This window comes from Balaenoptera physalus, assembly GCF_965194825.1.
Source record: "Balaenoptera physalus genome assembly, chromosome: 1".
Classification (NCBI taxonomy): domain Eukaryota; kingdom Metazoa; phylum Chordata; class Mammalia; order Artiodactyla; family Balaenopteridae; genus Balaenoptera; species Balaenoptera physalus.
Window position 1 is genome coordinate 65,000,855 of NC_138882.1, and position 22,133 is coordinate 65,022,987.

Sequence of the window (22,133 nt, forward strand, 5' to 3'; positions counted from 1 at the left end):
TCACAGAATTTTTTACAATGGTGAAAAATTGGAAACAAATGGCATCCATTGGGGAATGGTTAAATAAATAGTGGAAGGATTATGATGCAACCTTTAAAAAGAATATTTAGTAAAACTATAAAGTGACATGAAATATAAATATGAATATGTGAAATAACATGGAAATATAATTTTAAATTATAACGCTAACTGAAAAAATTTTTTTTTTCAGGGAAAATTTTTTATGTAGAATGATTATAATTTATAAATAACAAACACTTTGGAAGGCAATCTGCCGTCATACTAATTGTAGCTGTGTTTGAACGTGGTATTACGGGTGATTTTGATTTTTTCTACTTTCCTGCACTTTTATAATGAGTCGATTTACTTGAAAATAAAAAGTGATCACAGAAAACATTTTTAAATTATTGCACAAACATAACAAATTTAATGGAAATAAAAATAGAGAAAGGGAGATATTTACTCATAGTCCTATTATCTCTAGGAAATCAAACAGCTCCCTTTTTCCCCCCATTCCCTTAGAATCCTTGTCTATGGGGAAATAATTTGTAGATGATTGTGACCAGATGATGAGCTTTCCAATGAAACATGAACATTTGAAATCCAACACTGAGGAGGGAGTTGAGGAGACTGGCAAATTAAAGTGATTAGCAATAAATTACATGGTACTGATAAATGACCTAGACTTGTTCTGCAGGTCAAGGTGATTAGGATGTCTCCAAGTGGGTCAGCCTCTCTGGGCATTGGCCAGTGTGGGTCCTGGCCTCACATCTGACAGCAGGTCGGCTGTACCTGTTAACCCCCTAGGCCTTTCAGCCCCTTGCCTCCTCCAAGAAGGAAGGTCATTTGTAAAGTCAGGATGTCAACTCCTCATATGGACCCTCTGAGAAGGAAGGTCTCCACAGCCTGGTGAGGATCCCTCCTCCCCATTCCTGAAGACCAGAAAGTGGTCCAAGGGTATTACCAAATGGTGGTTAGGACTCTGGACCACATGGTGTCGGGATTATGGATTCAGACAGGCCTGGGTTCAACCCTGGCTCTAGACCTGATTAAACCTCTCCAAGTCTCAGACTTCCCAGCTGTAAAATCATAGTTGCTGTAAGGATCAAATCAGAAAACTCACACATGCTTCCTGGCACAAAATAAATCTTCAGCTAGTGGTTGTAACTATTACCCTGTGTGTCTAGCCTGTATTTTTCCTGCTGCAGTGAAAGTTATTTGCTCAGTGAAAGAGAGCAACTCCCCAGGCCCTCCCCTGGGTGCCTGTGAGGCTGCGGTCGGCAGGCTGAGCATCACACCCAGCAGAGGTACCCCCTTTGCTCTGCCGCTGCCTTCCTGAAAACACATGACTTCCTGTTTTCTAAATTCTTAGCCTGCAATGTCATCACCGATTGTGTGTGAGTCTGGAGGTGGGCCTGGGCAGCAGCTGGACCCTGGGCTCAAGGTTGGAGATGCAAAAGGAGATCAGGAGTCTTGGAAGCTGCTCCTACCTGAATCATAGGCTATTTGTATTGATGCCATTAGCTCCTGTGTAGTGAGAGCTTACCTGCCCATCCCATTTACCTCACCCACCCTGGGAGGTAGCTATGATTATCCCGTGTTCACACAGCTAGTTAAGCAGCAGAACCAGGTCTCAAGTTGTCCACCTTCAAAGGATTAACTCTTGCTGTGATGCTAAAGTGCTTCGTATGAAGGCAGAGACAAGCTGGTCATGGGTGGGATTTTAAAGGCCCTATAGACGTGGGAGAATCTGTGTTCTTTGTGCTTCTGGAGGCAGAACTAAGACCAAAGTTGTTTTTTAAAAGCTCCGAAAATTTGAGCTCTTCACCAGTAATTGATGGGTGGTGAGCTCCTGGTCACCTGAGCTATTCAAGCAGAGGCTGGAGGTATTAGAGAAGAAACTCCTACTAAAGGTAGGAAGCTCTCTGAATGAGAGAAACCCCAGACGCACCAGGGTAAAGTGGAGAGACTTTGCATCACACGAAATTTGGGAACTTTCTAGCTGAGTGATCTTTCTGAGACTCAATTTCCTCCTCTGAATAGAACTGGCAGTCATTCTGCCCGTATCATACAGAGTTGTTCTGGGGATTAAACCAGATAACATAAGGACAAAGAGTTCTCTAAACTGGACACAGTGCAAATGTAAGTTACCTCGTTATCATGTGGTGAAGCCAGGAGTTCTCAGGATATCCACACACTATTGAGCTCCTGTTTTATACCAAGTACTTTACACATATGCATTGTCTGGTTTTATCCTCATATACCCTGAAAGGTGGGTCGTTCCATCTTGAGCTGGGGAAGCTGACCAGGTTCGGTCCCCAACCTTGGCCTGATGGGGCATGATGGGGTGGGAAGTCCTGGTCCACTCCTGCTGCTGCTTGTACCTTCACAGCCTCTATCGTGGCAAAGAAGGTCACCTGAGACCCCTGGGCTCAGCACGTGCCACCAGGCAGGGCGCTTCTCCACACACTGTCACTCATTTCATCTGCATAACTATCCTGTGAAGTCAGTCTTATTAAAACCCCTTTTGCAGATGGAGGAATTGAAGCTCAGAGTGGTTAAGAAAGCTGTCCCAAACCACAAAGCCAGTAAGAAGCAGATTCAGAATTTAAATCTTAGCCTTTCTGGCTCTAAGGCTTGTGTTCTTTCCTCTTCTCAAGTGGCCTCATATGTGCTAGGTGAGAAGGGGAAATAAGCAAGTGAAACCAAAATGCATCATCTGTGCTTTCCAGGGCTTGTCGGGGAGGGAGACACGATGTGAAAAGTTCACAAACTGCTGTGACAGTGTCAAAAGCCAGCAAACAGTAAGGGCTATGAATTCAGAGCTAGGCGAAAACTCTGTGTCCTACACTTAAAGGTGAGGTGCACCTAAGGCAGAAAGGTTAGACAAGTACCAGGAATTGGGAGACTCAGTAATTCCATCCAGCTCTGCTGCTAATCTGCAGGTGTCCTCAGGAGAGGTACTTTGTTCCTCTGGTCTCAGTTTATCAACCTGTGAATTGGACTCAGTAATAGCACCCTGCCTACCTTCTGGGCTCTCATGAGAATCAAACTTGATCAGGCACAGGAAGTCATTTTAAAAGTACAGATTGGGGTTCAAATGAGAGGTATCCTTATTAGTTGGATGTGAGGGAGTTCAGCAGATGCCCTGCTCCTATAAAGGACTTGCTGGAGGGGGAGATGGGTACCAGTGTGTGTCTGCAGCTTCGGGCTACAGCAGGGCCAGGTTGATTAAGTCCTGTTCTCTCTGTTCGCAGAAGCTTACAGTCTGCCTGAGAGACAGAAAAACAACACAATTCTAATACATCTCACCCAGAGAAAGCAGACCCTGTAAGGGCAGGTGTCTCCTCCAGGGCTGCCTTCTGGGGCCCCAGAATCTTCCTGTTAATGGTCAGTGCCATGAAACTTTCGGAACTCAGGGCTTTTATGAAGATGACAAAAGGGTATATAGAGATGGCTGGGCTCACTCTCACTAATAAGACTCGTAACATTTTTAGATGCAATGAAGGTACGGACAGATACGCTGTGATCTGACTCCAGTTTCCCCTGGAGTCTCACAGGGCGTGTTCCAGGCATCCTGTGTCAACCAAAAAATAATGCAGGAGGCTGCAAATAAGGAAAGAGTTTATTTGGGGTCTTAAGCACTGTAATTCAGGAGACACAGATTCGGGTAACCCTGAAAGAGTGTTCAGAGGAAGAGAAAGCATCAGGGACTTATAAAGACGAAAAGACACCAGGCTGTTAAGAGTTGCCTGGAGAGAACTGTGATTGATTCTGACATGAGTTGGAAACTATTTGTCTTTAAGGAATCTCGAGTTGTTCTAGAGTGCGGGTCCGATAAGTAGATAGACTGTCATGTGTTATTTTAGGGTGAGGGTCCAAAAAGTATCTTGAGTTTCTGGCAGGTGTTCTGGATGACATCATCAGGTCAAAAGGTCAGATTCCATCCAGGCTGAGACGTGCATAAGTCACACTTTCTTAATGGTCTCCTGGCTCCATTTTAGAGAGCTCTCTTAGCAATGCTGACACAATTTTGATTTTCCTTTCACACCTGCTACCTGGCAGGAAGGCTCCAGCTTATCATGCTGTCGGCCCACTTCACCAGTGCCTACTTGGTGGATGACAGTGTGATGACAGGGGGGCTGGGAAACACCTGGAATCCGGGTTCCCGGTTCAGCCAGGCCCTGGCCAGCCGGAGCGGCACCAAGTTTGTGGTGGGGATTGCAGTGAGCATGCTGGCAGGCAATCTCCTGGCTATGAGCAAACACAAGCTGCAGGCTGGGTCCCCTTTTGTCCCCAGTGTTCTAATCTCAGATCCACTGCGGGAAGTACCTGAGTATGCAGGGCCAGCTCTTCTGAAGCTCCAGCCTGCTTTTCCTTCAGGTGACATTAGGGTCGTGCTTTGCCCTGGAGTAACTGGAATCACCTCTAAATCGCCTCTGTCTCAGCCTGGCCACCTGGCGTGAGGCCTGATCCTGGAGCACCTGTAAGACCACTCGTGTCCCTAGTCCTACCTAGTTTAAAAGTTCTTGATATGATTTGACCCTTTCTTCCTCAAATAAATGTATTGGTGGTGATTTGGGAAAAAAATCATGGTGATAACAATGGCTGATGTATGGAGCACTTATTACATGCCAGGTCCTGCACCCCGTGATAATTATCTTAATTAAGCTTCACCATCGCCTGATGAGACAGGTAATATTACTATCCCCATTTTACAGATGAAGAAACTGAGACTTAGAGAAGTTCAATAATACACAGTTCAGAAGTACACAAAAATTACAGTGCATGTGAAAGACTGAGTCTTTAATTTTGTTCTTTGTCTCAGTTTGGCGTGGAATTTATACTTGTTATAGGGTATGGCTGTATCACTATGGAAGGCTGCACCCGAGTGATGCTGCAGCTCTGAATCTCAACCCTGCTGTGCACTGGCCCGTGCTCATGCCCAGGCCCTACCCCAGACCAATTAAATGAGAACCTGGGGGCATAAGGGAGTGGGCTAATTCTAATATGCAGCCAGGATTGAGAGCAAGAACGCTCAATCAGTATCTGGGTACTTGTTCAAATGCTGGGGTTCTCTGGGGTGCTGTGGACTTGGGACAGAGGATGGGAAGCGTGAAGTAAAACAGCTTCTCCACTTGTCTAGGAAAACAGCCACCATATAACCCCATTAAATACCTCTCTTTGGGACGGAATGTGGTGGGGATAGAAACAGCAGAACAAATGGCTCACAGAAGTAGGCGAACAGGTCTCTGCCTTGGGGATGGTGGGGGGCTGGGAAGAAGCTGGAACTGGGAGTGTCTATGGCTCCTGCCTTTGAGTTGTCATCTTGGAAAGCTGCCTGCTGTTCAAGGGAAGCCCCTCCACCCTGGGTGTGGCCTCATGAGCCAAGCCATAAGCTCCATGAGAGCAGGGACTCAGAAGACCCTACCCAAATGCTAGACATCATTAGCCTTACAGAGGAAATTTACAAAAACACCTACCAATACATTCTCTCATTTGATTCTCACCACACCCTTAAGATAGACATGATTATCCACCATTTTACAGATGGTGAAACTGAGGCCCAGAGAGGCAAGGGGACTGGCCCAAGACCACAAAGCTACTTAGTGGCAGGGGAAGGGCTAGAACACATCTGATACCCAATCCAGGGCTCTTTCTATTTCAATATCCCCTGACATCAAGCAAAGGGCCAATAAACATTTAATTAGTCACGTAATTGAATTAGGTCCTGGGCCCCTTCAGGGAGCTTTCTGGATGATCACTGCCTTCCTCAGTCCCATTCCTCCCTGCACGGGCACAGCTGGACTAGGCAGAGGGAAGCTTCCTACCCTGGGAAGCGTGTGGCTATTAATACCCTTTCCTCGACCAAACCACACACAGCACACTTGTCTTTGGTCATAACATCATGCTGCTCTCTAAAAAGGAAGAAAGAAAGAAAACCTTTTTCTATTACTTATCTCTGGGGAGGCGCCCAATCCCCTCCCCCACTGCACTGGCTCTGCACAACACCAAGAAATATTTCTTCTTATTTGTTATAAATTTACTGTCCGGTAATTTTTCTGTTCTCATTTTATGTGACAGGCAACTGAGCGATTGTCTCCCAACCCTTTTTCTGAATCTCAACCACCCCCATAAATTGCCTCTGTCACCTCCTCTCCAGTCCTAAAAGGAAAAACATTCACCCCAGCTTTGGTGGCCTTTGCTGGGGGCTGGCTTGTCTCCTCGAGGACTTCGGACACCCACCTTTGGTCAGCAGGGGCTTCCGGCACTGCCTCAGGGCCAGAAGGCAGGCCAACCTCGTGTAGGGGGCCTGGCATCTTCCCTGAAAATTCCATATATCTAATGAATGTCTACCCTGTGCTCTGTGCTCTGATGCTGGGGGTGAAGGAAGAGGCAAGCATGAAGAAGATGCAGCCATTGTGCTCCAGCACTTACTCCAGCCTAGATGGAGGGGAATTTCATAACCCAACACACTACGTCTGTAGAGGGCTCTGTGGGATGCAGGCCCCTGCAATCCATCAGCACGCTGAATTCTCACTAGGGGCTGTGATGGCGGAACCTGAGTCCCATTCCAGGAGCTGAGTGGAGCGGGTGGTGCTAGCAATGGTAGGCGGGGAAGAGGAACCAGCCCCAGCAAAGGCAGGCGGGTAGAGCAGGAGGGGCAGTGTGGGGAGAAGGCATGCTGGGGCCTGGACCTGGGCTGCTAAGTCAGGGCTGGACTTTGCTCAGAAAGACTGGCTCGTGGATGGTTTCTGAGAAGGGGCTATGGGAAGTTTACAGAGATCAGCTGCCTGGCGCCAGGAGGGCCCCTGAGTTAGGGAAGGAGTCAAAGGTTTGAGGACAGAGGGAGTCACAAGGTGGAGGTGGGGACTCTGGAGCAGCCTTGAATCACCTGCTCCCAGGGCTTGTGGCAGAAGCCGGTGGGGGAAAGGAGGGGAGACATGCTGCCTGGGCTGTCCTGGGCTGCTTCTCATTTGCTGTGTGCGTGCTCCTGGCGAAACCTGAGCTTCTCTGTGCCTCCGTGTCTGTGTGGTGCTGTTGGGAGGATCTGACAAGTTATTACATCAAAGCGGTGTCCGGCACCGAGTAAACACTAAAGAAATGTTACAGTTTTCACCCTGGTCAACAGAAGAGGCAGCTGAAAAAGGGTAAATAACCTGCCCCAAGTCACAAAACTAGTAAGGATGAGACCTTGTTCCAGTGCACGTTATCCATTCCCGTAGCCACGACGTAGTCCTGCAGGCGGCCATGGGAGGGCGCCCCGGGCCCGGGAGAGACTGTGGCCGCGGGACCGCTGCTTCTCTGATACCAGGCAGGGGTGGATTGAGACGCCTACTACGCCCCGTTTTACATCTGAGTTGTGCACACATACCTGGTAGGAAGAACAGTCTAGAGTAAAATCCGTGTCTCCTCACTCATAGTGCAGTGAGCTTTCAAGTAGAAATGCTAACTTTTATTTAACCAGAATATTTACTGTACCTCTTTCCCCAACTCCATTGTACTCCAGTTTGCATAGGACAGTTTGACCGAGGTTGTTATGGCAGTAGGGATTAGGGGCCCCTTGGTAATTTGGGGTGGCTTCCGGAATGCGTGGTTCAGATGGGGCTCACACCCAGCTGGGCTCCCGTGCCGTGAGGCAGCCCCCCTGTGCACAGTGGACAATTTCACCTTCCATTCACCTTCCTGCCTTCCAGGCTTTGTGGCCCTACCGGGTGCCATGTCCACTGCTGGGGCAGGTTAGGTTTTCCCAGGGGCTGGTCCAAGGTGGGGAGAGAGGTTGTGCAGGTGGGGTATGGAGAATGGACCCAGCACCCTGTCGTGATTTCCTTGACCCTTCAGGGGACCACCCCCCCCTCTACCGGGGGTTGTGAGGGCGTGTTCCGTCACCTGAGCCTGGCTGACCAATCTCATCTCTCGATACAGCGGCACAGAGCTTCGGCCTGCTCGATCCTAAACTATGCTACCTGTTGGATGGGATCCTCTTCATCTACGGTGTCATTGTCACTGCCCTGTTCCTGAGAGCGAAGGTGGGTACCACTGGGCTCTGGGGGGAGGGCATGGGCTCCCCAGCTCGGTGGATGTGCAGAGGGCCTTGGTGTTGGAAAGTCTCAAGCATGGGTGGTACCTGAGTCTTGGTGTACATGGGCAAAGCAGGGACCAGACAAGTGTGCCCACTGCGGGGGGGGGGGGGAAGGGGGGGATCTCTGGCTGAGTGGGACAGTGAGCCTAGTGCTGGCCCCTTAGTGAGGAGACATACAGATGTGTGAACATCAAAGCGTCCCAGGGCAGGGTTTCTGCTGGCAGGAAAGGGGGTTATGCTTCAGGCAGTGAAGAGCAGTGGGGTGGGGGTCTCTTTCCAGATTCTGCTGTCCAACTTCTGACCCAGGCTCGGCCAGCCTTTTCTCTTCAAACCTGTTTGCTTATCAGTACGAGGGAGGGATGGCCCAGAGCGTGGGTTTTCACCTAGTTGCCCTGCAGACCCTGCATTTCTTGGAGGGGCTGGGACTGGGGGTGGCCATGGCTGGGCAGAGGGTGGAAGGACTTCCGGATAGGAGGCCTCAGTCGTTATGACTTCCGTGCCTCAACCCATTTCTCTTTTGGATTTTGGACTTTGGCAAAAGATTTTATTATAAGAAACAGTGTCTTACAGATTTTCTTAAGTTTGAGCAACGCTGCCCTAAATGATCTCTCAGGTGGTTCCCAATGCTCTGAATCTGCGAAACCGTGCAGTTTCAGCTGAGGGGCATGAACTGAAAACAGATCGAGGCCATGCGCCCGGGGCAGGTCCTCAGGACACAGTGCCACACGGAAAGACCCTGCTGCAGAGGTCAAGATAGGAGGTGGGACCTTGCGCAGCTACCATCCTCCTCGAGGTGTGCTCCGAGCCCCTGGGAGGAAGGGGCCTGGAGAACCTCCCGGAACCCAGGGGGCGCGGCCCGCGAGCCCGGCGCTTCTGCGCACGCGCGAGGGCGCGGGCCAGGGACCGGAAGCTGCGGCCAGTGCCGCGGGCCCCTGCGGTGGCTGCGCTTGACCTTTGGGAGGTGTAAGGACAGTTGAGCTCAGAAAAGAAGCTGCAGCGCCACCGGCTCCCGCAAGGGCCCAGCCCCGCCGCAGGCAGGGCGCGCACCGTTGGCCGTCGCGGAGCGGAGCGAGGCTGCCTGCGCAGAGAGTAACGCGCTTTCTCTCCTCTTCTCCGTCCAGTTCAGCAGGAGTGCGGACGTCCCCGCCTACCAGCAGGGCCAGAACCAGGTCTATAATGTAAGTCCGCCTCTCCCGTAGAGCCCGGTCTGGAGAAAGTGCGGTCCTCTGCTGGGACGTGGGGAAAACAGCGGCCGGGGCTCGGTTGTAGGTTTCGTCCGCGGCTGTCAGCCCTGCAAGTTGTTTTAACCTCCCCGGGGCTCAGTTTCCTCACCCCGAAAACGGGGATAGTCATGGTGCCTGCCTCGGGGGGGTACTCTGAGGACGCGGCGCGCTAGCGGTGTGATGCACGGCAAGCGCCTGCTTCGTGTAGTGTTTGCTCCTAGCGAGCCCCCGCCTGGCGGCGGTTTCACAGGCTGGAGGGGTGGGGTGGAGAAGGAGAGTATAGAATCTTCCCTTTGGTGGAGAAGCGACTTCACGCTCTCCGTGCGATGGGACTTTGAATCGATGATCCACCCCCGCCGCCATGGTAATAAGTTCTTTGAGATGTTCTCCGAGATGACGGTAGCCGATGGAGCTCCCAGTCCGTGCTCCTTTGTGAGCCCCCACCCAGAAGGAACTCCCAGTCCTACTGGCCCCATCCTCCTGAGCTTCTCTTTCCGGTCTCTGACGCTTTTCTCTCTCTTTCAGGAGCTTAATCTGGGACGAAGAGAGGAGTATGACGTCTTGGATAGGAGAGGGGGCCTGGACCCTGAGATGGGGGGGAAACCGGTAGGGCCTTGCTGTTTCTGCGTGTGTGTGTGTGAGTGTGTGTGTGTGAGTGTGTGTGTGTGAGTGTGTGTGTGTGAGTGTGTGTGTGTGAGTGTGTGTGAGTGTGAGGGCTCAGCTGGGCAGTGAAGAGAGGGGTCCTCAATGCCAGCACACTCTGCCACTATGCTGGATCCTGACGTGCGAGAGGCCTGACGTGCGAGAGGCCTGGCCGTGCAGACAGATGGGGGTCCCGTTTGCCGCTGCCCCTCTCCTCCTTCGCCCTTGGCTCCCTCCTGCATCACAAGGGGCCTCACACACATTAATGCGGCAACCAGGCCCTTATTCCGGGCTCCCAGCAACTCTGTCCTTTTCGGCTGTAGACTCACACCCTGTGGGGAGGGGAGCGGCTGGAGGAGGCCCGAGTGGGGTCTTCTTAAGAGCAGAGCTCAGCCTGGGTGTGAGAGAGCGTGTCCGTGTGCATGAGGGAATCTGAGGCGTGGTAATCGCCGTGAGGGCCTGTGAGTGGCGGAGCACAGCTGCAGGAGCACGGGGAGGGCACAGGCGGATGGCAGAGCCTACAGAGAGTGTGGGGAAGGGGCCTGGGGAGGGCGCTGGCACTCTCCTGGCCTGGATCCCTGTTTCTCCATCTCTAACTTCTTCCCCTCGTCTCTCCCGGCAGAGGAAGAAGAACCCCCATGAAGTCGTGTACAATGTGAGTAGAGAACGTGGCACAGTTTTCATTGGAAAGTTGGAGGGTAGGGCTGGAGGAGGGCTCCGGGTGAAGGCTTTGCTCCCTACTCCGTGGTCTTTGCCTGACTTGACCTTCGCTGCCCTGGCCAAATGGTGCCTCACCTGCTTGCTGCCTGCAGTGGCTGCTCGTAGGAAGGCCCCTTGGCTTGCCTTCCTTCCTTCGGCCCCTAAGCCTGCTGCGGGAGTTCCTGGATCAGCCTGGTGGGGACCTGGGGGGACAGCGAGGTCAAACTGGGCAAGCCCCTCTGAGGACTGCTGTTCCTAGGGGCTGGAGGAGTGTCCTGAGTGTGGCCTCTTGTTGAAAACTTCACCATCCTGGGTGTTGCTCTGGGTCTGCCACACAGGGGACCATTGCAGAGGGTGAGCTACTGCAAAGAGAGTTACTCTCCCTCCCTCCTGCAGTTGGCTCACGCACAGCCCACGGTGTTGGCTGTGTGAAGAGACAACTTGCTCAGATAAATGCTTCTGGGGGCTCTGGGGTGAGCCCTTGCATTGTCCAGCATGCATGTCCTTTGGCTAGGACTCCACATCTTATCTTTTTGAACCTCACCTGAGCTTCTGAGCTCAGTGCAAAGGGCTGGCAGCTCAGAGAAGATTCCAGAGGGCTGAGGAGGAGGAGGGGGGGCTTGGAGCTGGTTATTGGCAGAAATATTTGAATCTCTGGAGCCTTGAATGTGGAACCCCCCCCACCAACTGGGGAATCCAGAGGTTTCCTTTTGTAGGGGAGCCCAATGTTTTCTACATCAGTTGGTAAGACCAGTGTCTCACGCCCTCTTCTTCTCCAGGAGCTGCGAAAAGACAAGATGGCGGAGGCCTACAGTGAGCTCGGGATGAAGGGCGAGGTGAGCGTTGCTCTTTCTTCACTCCCCAGGTTGGGTGGTATGGGGCGTGCTCCAAAGAGTCCCATCCCTTCCTCCTGTCACCTGCAAAAGCCCACGTGGTGGCTGCCAGAGGCAAAGGTTAATCCAGCTGTCACCCATTTGATAGTATATTAGTTACTTAGAAAGTGCTGATACCCTTTTAGGATTAAAAACCAAGTTAAATACTAAGACGGTCCATGCTTTGCAAAAACAGGCCAAGTCTGTCAACGTTAATAATAATTATCAAGTCAATAATGTGTGCCAGTGTATGTTCAGCACTTAGGATGGTGGGGCCCCTTGTTCACAAATGATTCAGAATTTCCAAAAGTAAGAGCAGAGCATTGAATCCTTCTAAGTTTGATCTCCGGGTGACTGCATAGGTGGCATGCCCACAAAGCTGGCCCGGCCAGTGCTTTACCAGCTAGATAGTCTCATTTAATTCTCACAATAACCCAATGGGAAATGTGTACCCGCCAGGCACAGGAGGTCCAATAACTTACCCAAGGTCACGTAGCTGGTGATCAGGGAGCCAGAATTTGAATGGACTCTACAGCCCAAGCTTGTACCCACGACCTGGTTGCCTTTCCCAGTGAGCATTGATGATTAGCCAAGAATTTTCTTAAAGATTTGTTTTATTGAAGTATAGTTGATTTACAGTGTGTTAATTTTTTACTCTATAGCAGAGTGATTCATTTATACATATATGTCTATACTCTTTTTCATCTTCTTTTCCATTATGGTTTATCACAGGAGGATGAATACAGTTCCCTGTGCTATACAGTAGGACCTTGCTGTTTATCCATCCTACATATAATAGTTTACATCTGCTAATCCCAAACTCCCAGTCCTTTCCTCCCCCACTCCCTCCCCCTTGGCAACCACAAGCCTGTTGTTCTCCATGTCTGTGAGTCTGTTTCTGTTTTGTAAATAAGTTCATTTGCATAGTTTTTTTAGATTCCATATATAAGTAATATCATATGGTATTTGTCTTTCTTTGCCTGGCTTGCTTCCATGTCTTGGCTATTGTAAATAGTGCTGCAGTGAACATCGGGGGTGCATGTATCTTTTTGAATTATAGTTTTCTCCAGATATATGCCCAGGAGTGGGATTGCAGGATCATATGGTAACCCTGTTTTTAGTTTTTTGAGGAACCTCCATACTGTTTTTCCTAGTTAGCCAAGAATTTTGAGAGCTGCAGGGAGCCCTGTTTATTCCAAGCAGTGGCAGCGTGGCCAGCTCCAGTGCGGCCCAGATCCAAGAATCTGATGCCTATGAGGGTCTGAGTCAGGCACAGCAAACCTGGGCCCCATCAAAGCCAGGCCTCAGCTTACTCTGCAGAGGCCGAGGTCTGACCAGTGACCTGAGGACCCTTCTCTCCCGGGGCAGGGGTGCTGACTGGGAGACAGTCACCTCTGACTCTCTGGGGACCCTTTGAGTAGGACTCTTGAGCAGGAAGCCTGCTGCTGACTCTCTGACTTTCTAGCCTTTTCTTGTCTCACTCCCACAGAACCAGCGGCGAAGAGGCAAGGGACATGATGGCCTTTACCAGGTGAGTGCTGCTGGCCCTTCTTCCCAGGGTGGCACCATCTAACCAGAGCCAAGGTCAGGCTCCCTTGTTTTGCTTGTTGGCAGTGCCAGCTCTTGTCAACAGCTGGGCTGGGCAAGCCCAGGGCACCCGTTCGGGCCTGTGGCGACTCTTCTGCTAGTCAGCCCCTGGGGCAGGGCTGGAATTCAGCCATTCAAGCACATGACTTGGTTCTAGTCAGGAGGCCGTGGGAGCCCCGGGGGGAACTGGGCACAGCAGACAAGCGGCAGCTGCCAAGAGGCTGTGTGGTCTTGAGCAAAGGGCAGATGCAGGCAAAGGACACCACACAAGCCACTTCCTGCCTCTTTCGCCGCTGCTCTGGGCCCTTGCAGAAACCTTGCTCTGCCTCATATCCTCACACCTAATAGGATGGGAAGATGGGTGAGAAGATTGAAGTAGACAAATAAAGAAAAGTAACTTTAAAAAGAAAATGTTATTGTAGTCAGGTGCCTAGTTTTTGCAAATCAGGGTGAATAATTATGCAAACTAAGCGCAGCCAACCTACTTCTCTAAAATATAATCCCCAGTGGGTTCTTACTTGGTTCTTTCTGCCTCACTGGGGCTGTTCACAGCTTGCTTGATTGACTCCAAAGTTTCAGGCTACCTGGCTTCCCTGAGTTCAGAGTGATGTCAAAAGGGCCCCCAAATTTTACTGCGTGTGACTGCTGTTGATCCGTCTCCTGGACCAGAGAGGGAGACGTTCCAGTGAGATTGGGACCAGCCTGCCTGTCCCCTGACAAAGAACATAACTGTAGTAGCATGGCCTGGGAAGGAGGCGCGGGAGGGCGGAGGCCAAGGAGCCACTCTCTCCCCCGTGACAAGTACCGGCTTCCTGGAGGCCCCGGTGTCAGGGACGGTAGGTTGTCTGGAGCAGGTCTGGGGTCTCCCCGCTGATTTCCAACTCAGTGTTCCAGCTGGGTGACTCTCCTTCCTCTGTGGTCTGACAGGCAACTTTGTAGGGCACAGTACTTGGGAAGCCGGGAGAAGGTGAGAATTGAGCTGGGAAGGAATTGCACCAAGGCCATTCCCAGTGGGACACAGGACCATCTCTGCTGCAGCTGCATGGGCCAAGGCCCCACCTGTGGCATGAGGGGACAGTTCCTGGGCCTCTGAGCTGGGCAGGAGATCACAGGCCAGGCTGCAGCAGACACCTGTTGGCCTCCAGGTAGGCTCATGCCCACACAGGGCTCCTGACCCCCTCTTCTTTTCTGATTTGCTTTCCCCAGGGGCTCAGCACGGCCACCAAGGACACCTATGCTGCCCTCCGCATGCAGGACCTGCCCCCTCGCTAACAGCACCTGGAATTTCACCACTCACAGGCCAGACCTGCAGATGCCCAGATGGTTAAAGACACAGGATAAAGTATTTACAACCCAGTTCACTCATATTTCTCCACCACCCAAGTATTCTTTATGACCGGGATGCTTCAAGTTGTAACGTGCGGTCATATCCAATTCCAAACTGTCACACACAATTTCTTCCCTGGACGCCGGGAGGGAGCGCGTCCCCCGGGCCCTGTCCTTGAGGAGCCTGCTGGGGGTGCAGCATGGTCTGGGGTTTTCTGGTTGCTGGAGGCTGTGGGCAGGCCCCGCTCCCAGGGGCTCTGGGCTCTTACCTGGGAGACGGGCACCCTCCTTCTCAAACACAGCCGAGGAGTTCAGGCTGTGTTCTGTAAAGTCCCCAGAGAAACCACAGATGTTAGCGCGTGTCCTGATGGTCTGTATTGTCCTGTCAGTACTTGAGTGGCTTCGCTCCTGCTGTAAACTTGGCTTCTGTTGTCAGCGTAGCCCGTCATTCCACGGTAACTGGTGATGGGCCAGGGAGGCTGTGCTGCCTCCCTGTGAAGGGTGAGGGCACAGGGGAAGGGGGGGTGGGTAGGTGGCAGCTGGTGGTGGCTGAAGAAGGGAAGCAGTGGTGGATCAGGGACGGGAGAAGGGGAGCCAGAGGCCTGGGGGCGCAGGAAGGGGCCCTCCTGCAATCAAGCATACGTTCCCCGTGATAGAACTTGAGTGCCAGGCCCTGTGGGGACCAGGAACTGAAGAAGCCCAGCCTCGCCCTCCCGGAGCCCACACTCTCACAGGGAAGCGAGCTGTGAAGAGTCCGGTGTGAAAGAACACAGCAGCGTCATCGCTGACTATGAACGAGGTGAGGGGGCAGCGAGACCACCTTCCTTGCAGGCACTTGGGCACCTCACACTGAGTGAAAGACACACCCGTATTGGGAAAGGCCTCAGAAGAAGACTCCGCACCACTCAGACCTAGAAAGATCCCAAAGGACAATGGCATGGTGGGAAAAGCCTCAGCTGACTTAACTGGAACAGGGCTGTGTGATAAAAGGGCACGCGGCTATGGATGGAAAACCCTCTTTGCTCTGCTCGGTCTTAATTTATACTGGTTTGCTAGAGCCTTACTTTTTTGCATAATAAATGCTTCAGTGAAAATGCTGCTTTACCGTAAGCTTTATTTCGGCAGTCAAGCCTGTAATGGTCATTTAGTCATCAGGAGATCAGCCTGCTGCTAGGAGAGAACAGGATGGCTCCTTGGAAAATGCAGGAGAGCCGGGTGCATACAGTGGCCCAAACGGGGGCTGTGCTTGGGGCAGCATGGTGTCCGGATACGCCAGCAGTCCTTATGCAGGAACCAGCAGAAGGTGATGGGGAGCTCCCCGGGTGCGGGGCTCACAACATTGAGCCAGCTTGTAGCGTGCAGGAAAGAGCAGGAGAGAGGCCAGCTGAGCATTAGGGCATCAGGACGAGGGAGCATCGTTGTCAGAGGGTGTCTGGGTGTTATGAACAGCTGCTGATGCCACAGCACAAAAAACAAAAACAAACAAACAAACAAAACTCAGTCTGGGGAATTCCCTGGCAGTCTAGTGGTTAGGGCTCTGCGCTTTCCCTGCAGGGGGCCTGGGTTCGATCCCTGGTCAGGGAAGTAAGAAAGACCCCGCAAGCTGCAAGACACGCACGTGGCCAAGAAAACAAAAACAGAAACCTCAGTCCGTACGGTTTGGGGAAGGAGAGGGGACAACAGAGGTCTTTTAGGTCAGGTTCTCCCACAAAAAGTGACCCTGTCCCCAGCAGTATTTCCTCTAACTGCAGTGGCTGTTTTATAAGGCCCTAACTCATCAAGCCACCTATTAATATTGGGTAAAGACTTTGAAATCAGAAAAGACTTTGAAATCGAAGGCCATGGCTATTAAAAGCCCCTGAGCATTTGGGATTCCAACAGGAGTGATGTGCATCTCTGCCAGGAGAGAAGGCATTCGATTCCTATCCTGGCCTCAGAGGGGAATTCAATTCCATTCACCAAGTATTGACCTAGCACCTTCCTATTCTGTGCCCAGCGCTTGGCAGGCTACCAGGGAAGCTAGAGAAGTATCATTACAGAGTTAGGGACTTTTTGTCATTGTATTTCATCCACACCGTGTAAAGAACTCGGCATCACGGTGTACTGTCGTGATGCACACAGGACAGGCAGGTGGAAGCAGAGTGAGGCAGGGGTGAGTAGCTGCCAATGAAGGGGTGCAGACAGAGCTCGGCAAAGTATGGAAGAAGCTGTGGAAGGTTTCGTGGAAGGAACAGACTGAGGAGGGAGAGAATGGCTGAAAACTATCGATCAGCCCTAATTATGTAACCTGGTCATGGGGCAAAGGAATGGGAAAGTCACACTACGTTGTTTTAGCTGCCTTTCCACTGACTGAAGTTCATCATGACATGTGAGAGCCTCGTTTTGGCTGCTGCTGCTTTCTCTTCTACTCACTGGGCATTTTATAAAACATGAAGTTCGCCTCCTTTATTAGTCAACGTTAAGCCTCAACCTCATACCTAGTTTTAAGGTCAGCTGAGTTTCACCCAGGCTGTGTGACCCATATGGCGGGCCTGAAGATAAGAGTTTGACCCAAGATTTTGACTCAAGAGGTAGGAGGAAAGCTGGCTGTAAGCTATGGGTCTGGGAGCTTGCCCGGGGTGGGTGGGGCAGAGGACTTACTGGACTCTGTGCAAGACAACTGCACAGAGAAGGCCGGTGGGAGAGGGCTCACCGGCACAGCGAAGCCCCAATCAAGCTGAGAGTGGCCCTAGTCTTCGGAGAGAGAAGAGGCTGCAGTTGGAGAAGCCATACTCTCTCATGGGTAGTTCCTCTTGGTAGATACCACTGGAGTGGGTTAGAATGTAACAACCTTTTTACAAAGGACTACAGGGTAACAGAATGGAATCAGTGCTTTTATCCTCATGCCTTAGCCCATGACAAATGGGTTTTGCCTTCTGAAGTCCTCATGCTTGTGAGCTCGCTGTTGTCTCTACGAAACAGCCAATTCCTGTTAAAACTTGAAATTGTTTTAAGAGTAACTTTACAAACTGAAAAGCAAGTTATAAATACAAGACAGGGTGGAATGGAAAAGAGCGAGGCGTTCTTTGACGTAGGAGCAGAGGAGAAAAGGACCCAGCATTTGTCTTCCCATTTTGGGCCCCTTTCAAGACAGCAGCCATACCTTGAGACCATAGTGCAAGCTTTCTCTTTCAGTCTCTGTCTCCTAATTCAAGGGGGACGCACAGACTCAGTTCATATGCACTAGTTAAACAGGATGCCTCCCAAAGCTCTTCAACAAGCTGAAGTTTTCTCTGTGGGAAATTCATTTTAAGATTCAAATTTTCCTTTTTATGCAGTCAACTAATTGCATTAAGACACTAAATGTTGGCTACAAGAAGCTGGATAGAGGGAGCTAAGTTGTGTGCCCTCAGACAGGAGAACCAGAGGGCCAAGTTCACGGGTAGCTTCCTTCAGAGGACCCCAGAGAATGACTGTTCGGGACCTGGCAGGAAATGCTAGAGGGGCACGGTGGTTTAAACGATAAATTTGGAAAAGTCAATTTCAATGCCAGTTCCGCAGTCAAATACACAGTGAGAGGGGACCTTTGAAGAGTTCTCTCACAGATGAATCAATCGATCACAAAAAGCCCTCGGCGTCTTGAAGGAGACCACTGCTCCCAGACTCGGGGTCCCAGGAAGCCACTAGGGCCTGGGGAGAGAGCAATGTGGTGGCCCCAGCGCCCCACGGAGCACAGGGGGAAGCGTGCCGAAGCCAGGGTACGGGTGGCGGCGGAACCGGTGCGCTCACGGTGATCCTGGGATGCCTGAGAGCACCTGCTGGAAAAAGTAAGTTGGAAGCCTTAGTTGAGAAGTCTGTATGGGAATGTGTGAAGCATCCAGAATAGCAACGCAGCAACTTCAGAGAAACTCACACAATGTGAAAACACTTGGGAAATGGTTTAATGATGTTTTACAACAGAAATGAACTGTACAGTTACAGTAAGTTTTAATATATATAAAAAATTACAGCAGACAAATGCATCTACACAAAATCTACCATTTCATTCTGATCCACTGTCACCTACACAACCTCTCCCAAGCCTACAGCCCCCTGCAGGCAGCCCCAGGAGGGGGAATCGTATAAAGGGCACTTTTAAAGAGACAGCACCGCTCATATTCCCCACCGCCTCCTCAGGCCTCAGGAGGTATCAGCTAATTCCCCCAAATGTAAATTGCTTGTGTTTCGGGTTTTCAAAACCAAGAAAACGTGTGTCTCCCGGGGGCCCAGATAACGAGGCCCCAGACTCCCAAGTTATGGGTTGATTCTTGTAGCATATTTCTATCCGAGGGGAAATGGCTAACCAGGCGTCTGGGACAGTGCGGCTATACAATAGCCACCCAGATTGCAGAGTTATCTAAGGAGAAATGCAAAAGGACTCCCAATAAACTACTTAGGAATTGTCACTGCCTCATTAAAGCTGCTGGACAATTTTGGAAAGAATCATCTACACCACATCTTAAGTTTCCACAAAAGAGAACTCAAACTCACATTTTAAAGTTAAGTACATAAAACAAAAAGTTTTGGGAGGCCAAGGGGTCAGTTTCCCCTTGTGTCCCTCCCTTGACAACAGTGGAAAAACACCCCTGAATCAATATTTAAAAAAAAAAAAAAAAAAAGGAAGAAAAGAAAAAGGTGGGGGGAGTTAAGATATTTAAAGACAGAAAGAAAACAGCTTTAGAAAAAAAAAAAAACAAAACCACTGTCTCTTTAAAACAAAACAAAATCCCAGTTGGGACCGATAATCAGCGAATATTCAATCCAAATTGACCCCGGTGGAAGTTTATTACTGAATATTATGTACACTCAGAACTTTTTTGTTTTCTTTTTTATTATGAACACCTAGGCAGTGAAAACTGTTATGTTACTACATACATAGACACACCCAAAACATACAAAAATACTATTTCAAACTACTAAGAATAGGACAGTTCAGTTATCTTCATGCTATGACTTTAAGAGCATTACACTGAAACAAACAAGAAGTTAAACGACATTTTTTTTTAATATCCCAGAAATATACCAAAATATACATCTAAGCTTTGGAATTACTGAGGTTAGACTAATGCAAGTGCTGGGTAATCGTACTTAATACACGAGTCTAAGGTTCTGCAGGAAAGAAATTATCTTTGGTATCTGCATCAGGCTAATATTATTAACATTTGGATTTTGCTTTGGGATAGAGCTTGTATGACCCTAGAACCAAATCCCCCCCTCCCCTAATCAACTGAGATTAAAAAGATCCGTGTAAAAAGTTCCTTCATTTGCACCCACCACCCCCCAAGTTAAAAAGTCACAGGCATCTACCTAGCACAAAAGGTTGTGAAATACAATGCATAGTTGCACAGTGGTGCTGCAAAAAGGAAACAAACTACAGTAAGGAGAAATGAAAAAGCTTGATAATCGTTCTGCGTGTTTTCTCACAAACAGGACAGCCACTTCCAAGCAGTTCCAGTAAAGGAAAAGAGAGAAAAGGCTCAGAAGGGCACCTTGGCGAGTATTCACGGGCACGGCCCCAGAGGTTAAAGCACCCGGCAGAGCAGCCAATCCTGCACCAGTGTCTTCAACTTCCCCCACTCTGTGGAGTCCAAGGCGCCCAGCAGCACGCCCCGGGCTCCCAGTCCCTGCGCTAAGCCCCTGCAGTGACCATGGCTGTTGTAGGGAGGACTGTCGTGGTGATGGGCTTCTGCCTACCGTTTTGGAAAATCTGAAATGCCAGTTCGTTCCATGGCATGTTCACAGGTTGGCAGGAGCCAAAGCTACCAAGCATGCGCCTCTGCAAACCCTGGAGCACGGGAAACAGACTCCCTGCCCTTTCAGTGCAGTCAGGGGCCCCCCCTTCCCTGCCCCGGGCCTCGCTCCTCTAAACACCAGGACGCCACAGACTGGATTGACGCTGAAGACTTCCCTTTTCTTTGGTTTTTTTGTTTGTTTTGAGTTTATACAATCATTAAAAAATCTTTGGTTTTGGCTGGAAATTTAAAAAACAAAACAAAACAAAACAAAGAAACCACCCTCCCCTGGCTTATAGCAGCAGTAGTAAGACCTGGCAAAGCTCTTTTTTTCAACATTGGGGGTGGGAATTGAAGGTTGGGAACTACATTCAAAGAAAAGGTGAAGGGCTGGGGATGCAGCTTCTAGACAGCCCATTGGATATAAGATTGTCAAATAATAATAATATTAATAACAATAAAAACTTAAATATTTGGATTTTTTTTTTTGGTCATGTCAAAGGAAAAAAAGTGAAATGTGTATGCAGCAGTCAGCTTAAAGGAGCCTTTGGTGTCTTCCCTTCCACCCAAAGTCCTGAAAATAAGCAGAACCCTGAGGCCTCACAGGGGAAGGGGATGGCCTCCCCGCACCAGGGAGAAGGCAAGTACTGGAGGGGAGGTGTGGCCAGCAGTCAGAGATGGGGGGTGGGGTCGGGGTGTGGCCGGCTGGCCAGCCCCTAAGGGCAGGGTGGCGGGGAACAGATGTTAAGAGACCTGGGAAGACCCCCTGCAACAAAAAGAAGGAGAAGATTGCAATTTGCCCTCAGTTTGCAGTAGCTTTTAAAGCAGCGACATTCAGAGGCTTTGGGAGGTCCCACCCTAGGCTACAGGTCCCGTGATGCTATAGGCCAGAGTTCAACATTACTTAGAGGAGGGAGGGCAGACTTGGCAACTCTGTAGGGTTTAGAGAAAGTGTTAAAGCAAGTTACTCAGTCACGAGTTAGAAATGAGGTATACAACAGCTCCTGGACTCGTGGTGGGCGGAGAACCCCACGCTTATTCACCTCGCCTCTGCCACCACCACCACAGCTGCGGGGACTGAACTACGGTCTAACGTGGGGGAGGGCATTTCCTCGGAGTGACACCTCCTGTGGACTGAGTAATGCACACAGGCCCCGCGAGCAGAGGTAAGAAGCCGGAAGAAGTCTGCGTCTCCACTTCGCCTGTACTCAGGGGAGACACACCATTTACGCTGTCAAAAGCCAATGTTATAATACAGTTGCAAAGTCTTTGGTTCTCTCCTTTCCCCCCTCCCAGCTGTTTGCAGTCTTACACACAACCAGGCTACTCCACTCTACTCTCATAAAGTACGTGCCTTCCGCAGACCCACGTAGGATCAGAACCAAAGACGTGGCACCCCACCCGCCTACAACTACAACCTTTCCTAACAGGACTGTCGTTCCAGCTTCCGAAAGTGCTTTCCCTTTCCTGCTCTATCGTTCAGACTCAGAGACGCTGCGGGACTAGGTAGGAGTACAGAGTCTTCTCTCTCCTTGGCTCTGTCCTTTTTCATTCGAAGGAGATCCCAATTTTAAAGAAGTGTTTGGACGTGTCATTTTGGAAACAGCACTGTACCCAACGGTCTGCCTGCAGACTTTGGGATATCATGTGAGAGAGCTCAATGCCACTGCCAAGTTACGAAAGAAGCCTTAAGCTGCTTTTGTGAGGTTGTGGCTGACTCCATGAAAACAATGATGAACAAGTAAACAAAGAAAATTCGGGGGAACTTTGCAGCAGACCTCAATTTTTTTTTTTTTTTTTTTTACAGTAAATTAGTTTTGGGGTCTGAACTTTCTGACAGTGTCCTGGGTTTGAACCAGAAGGGGGCACTGGATGGCGGGCCCTGTGAGGAGTGGGCTGACTCAGGGACGCAGAAAGAATCATAACGGGCACCGGCCCCGCCCTGCCCACC

The 22,133-nt window shown here is 50.4% G+C and overlaps 1 protein-coding gene across 1 annotated transcript in view; it reads left to right on the forward strand.

Moving 5' to 3' along the window:
- CD247 (CD247 molecule) overlaps positions 1–15,526 on the forward strand; it is a 77,442-nt gene extending 61,916 nt beyond the window's left edge. The window contains exons 2-8 of the mRNA XM_082439488.1: positions 7,927–8,030; positions 9,205–9,261; positions 9,832–9,912; positions 10,571–10,603; positions 11,427–11,483; positions 13,009–13,050; positions 14,313–15,526. Coding sequence (XP_082295614.1) covers positions 7,927–8,030; positions 9,205–9,261; positions 9,832–9,912; positions 10,571–10,603; positions 11,427–11,483; positions 13,009–13,050; positions 14,313–14,378 — 440 coding nt within the window. The 3' untranslated portion in view covers positions 14,379–15,526. The remainder of the gene's footprint in view (positions 1–7,926; positions 8,031–9,204; positions 9,262–9,831; positions 9,913–10,570; positions 10,604–11,426; positions 11,484–13,008; positions 13,051–14,312) is intronic.
- The last annotated feature ends 6,607 nt before the right edge of the window (positions 15,527–22,133 follow it).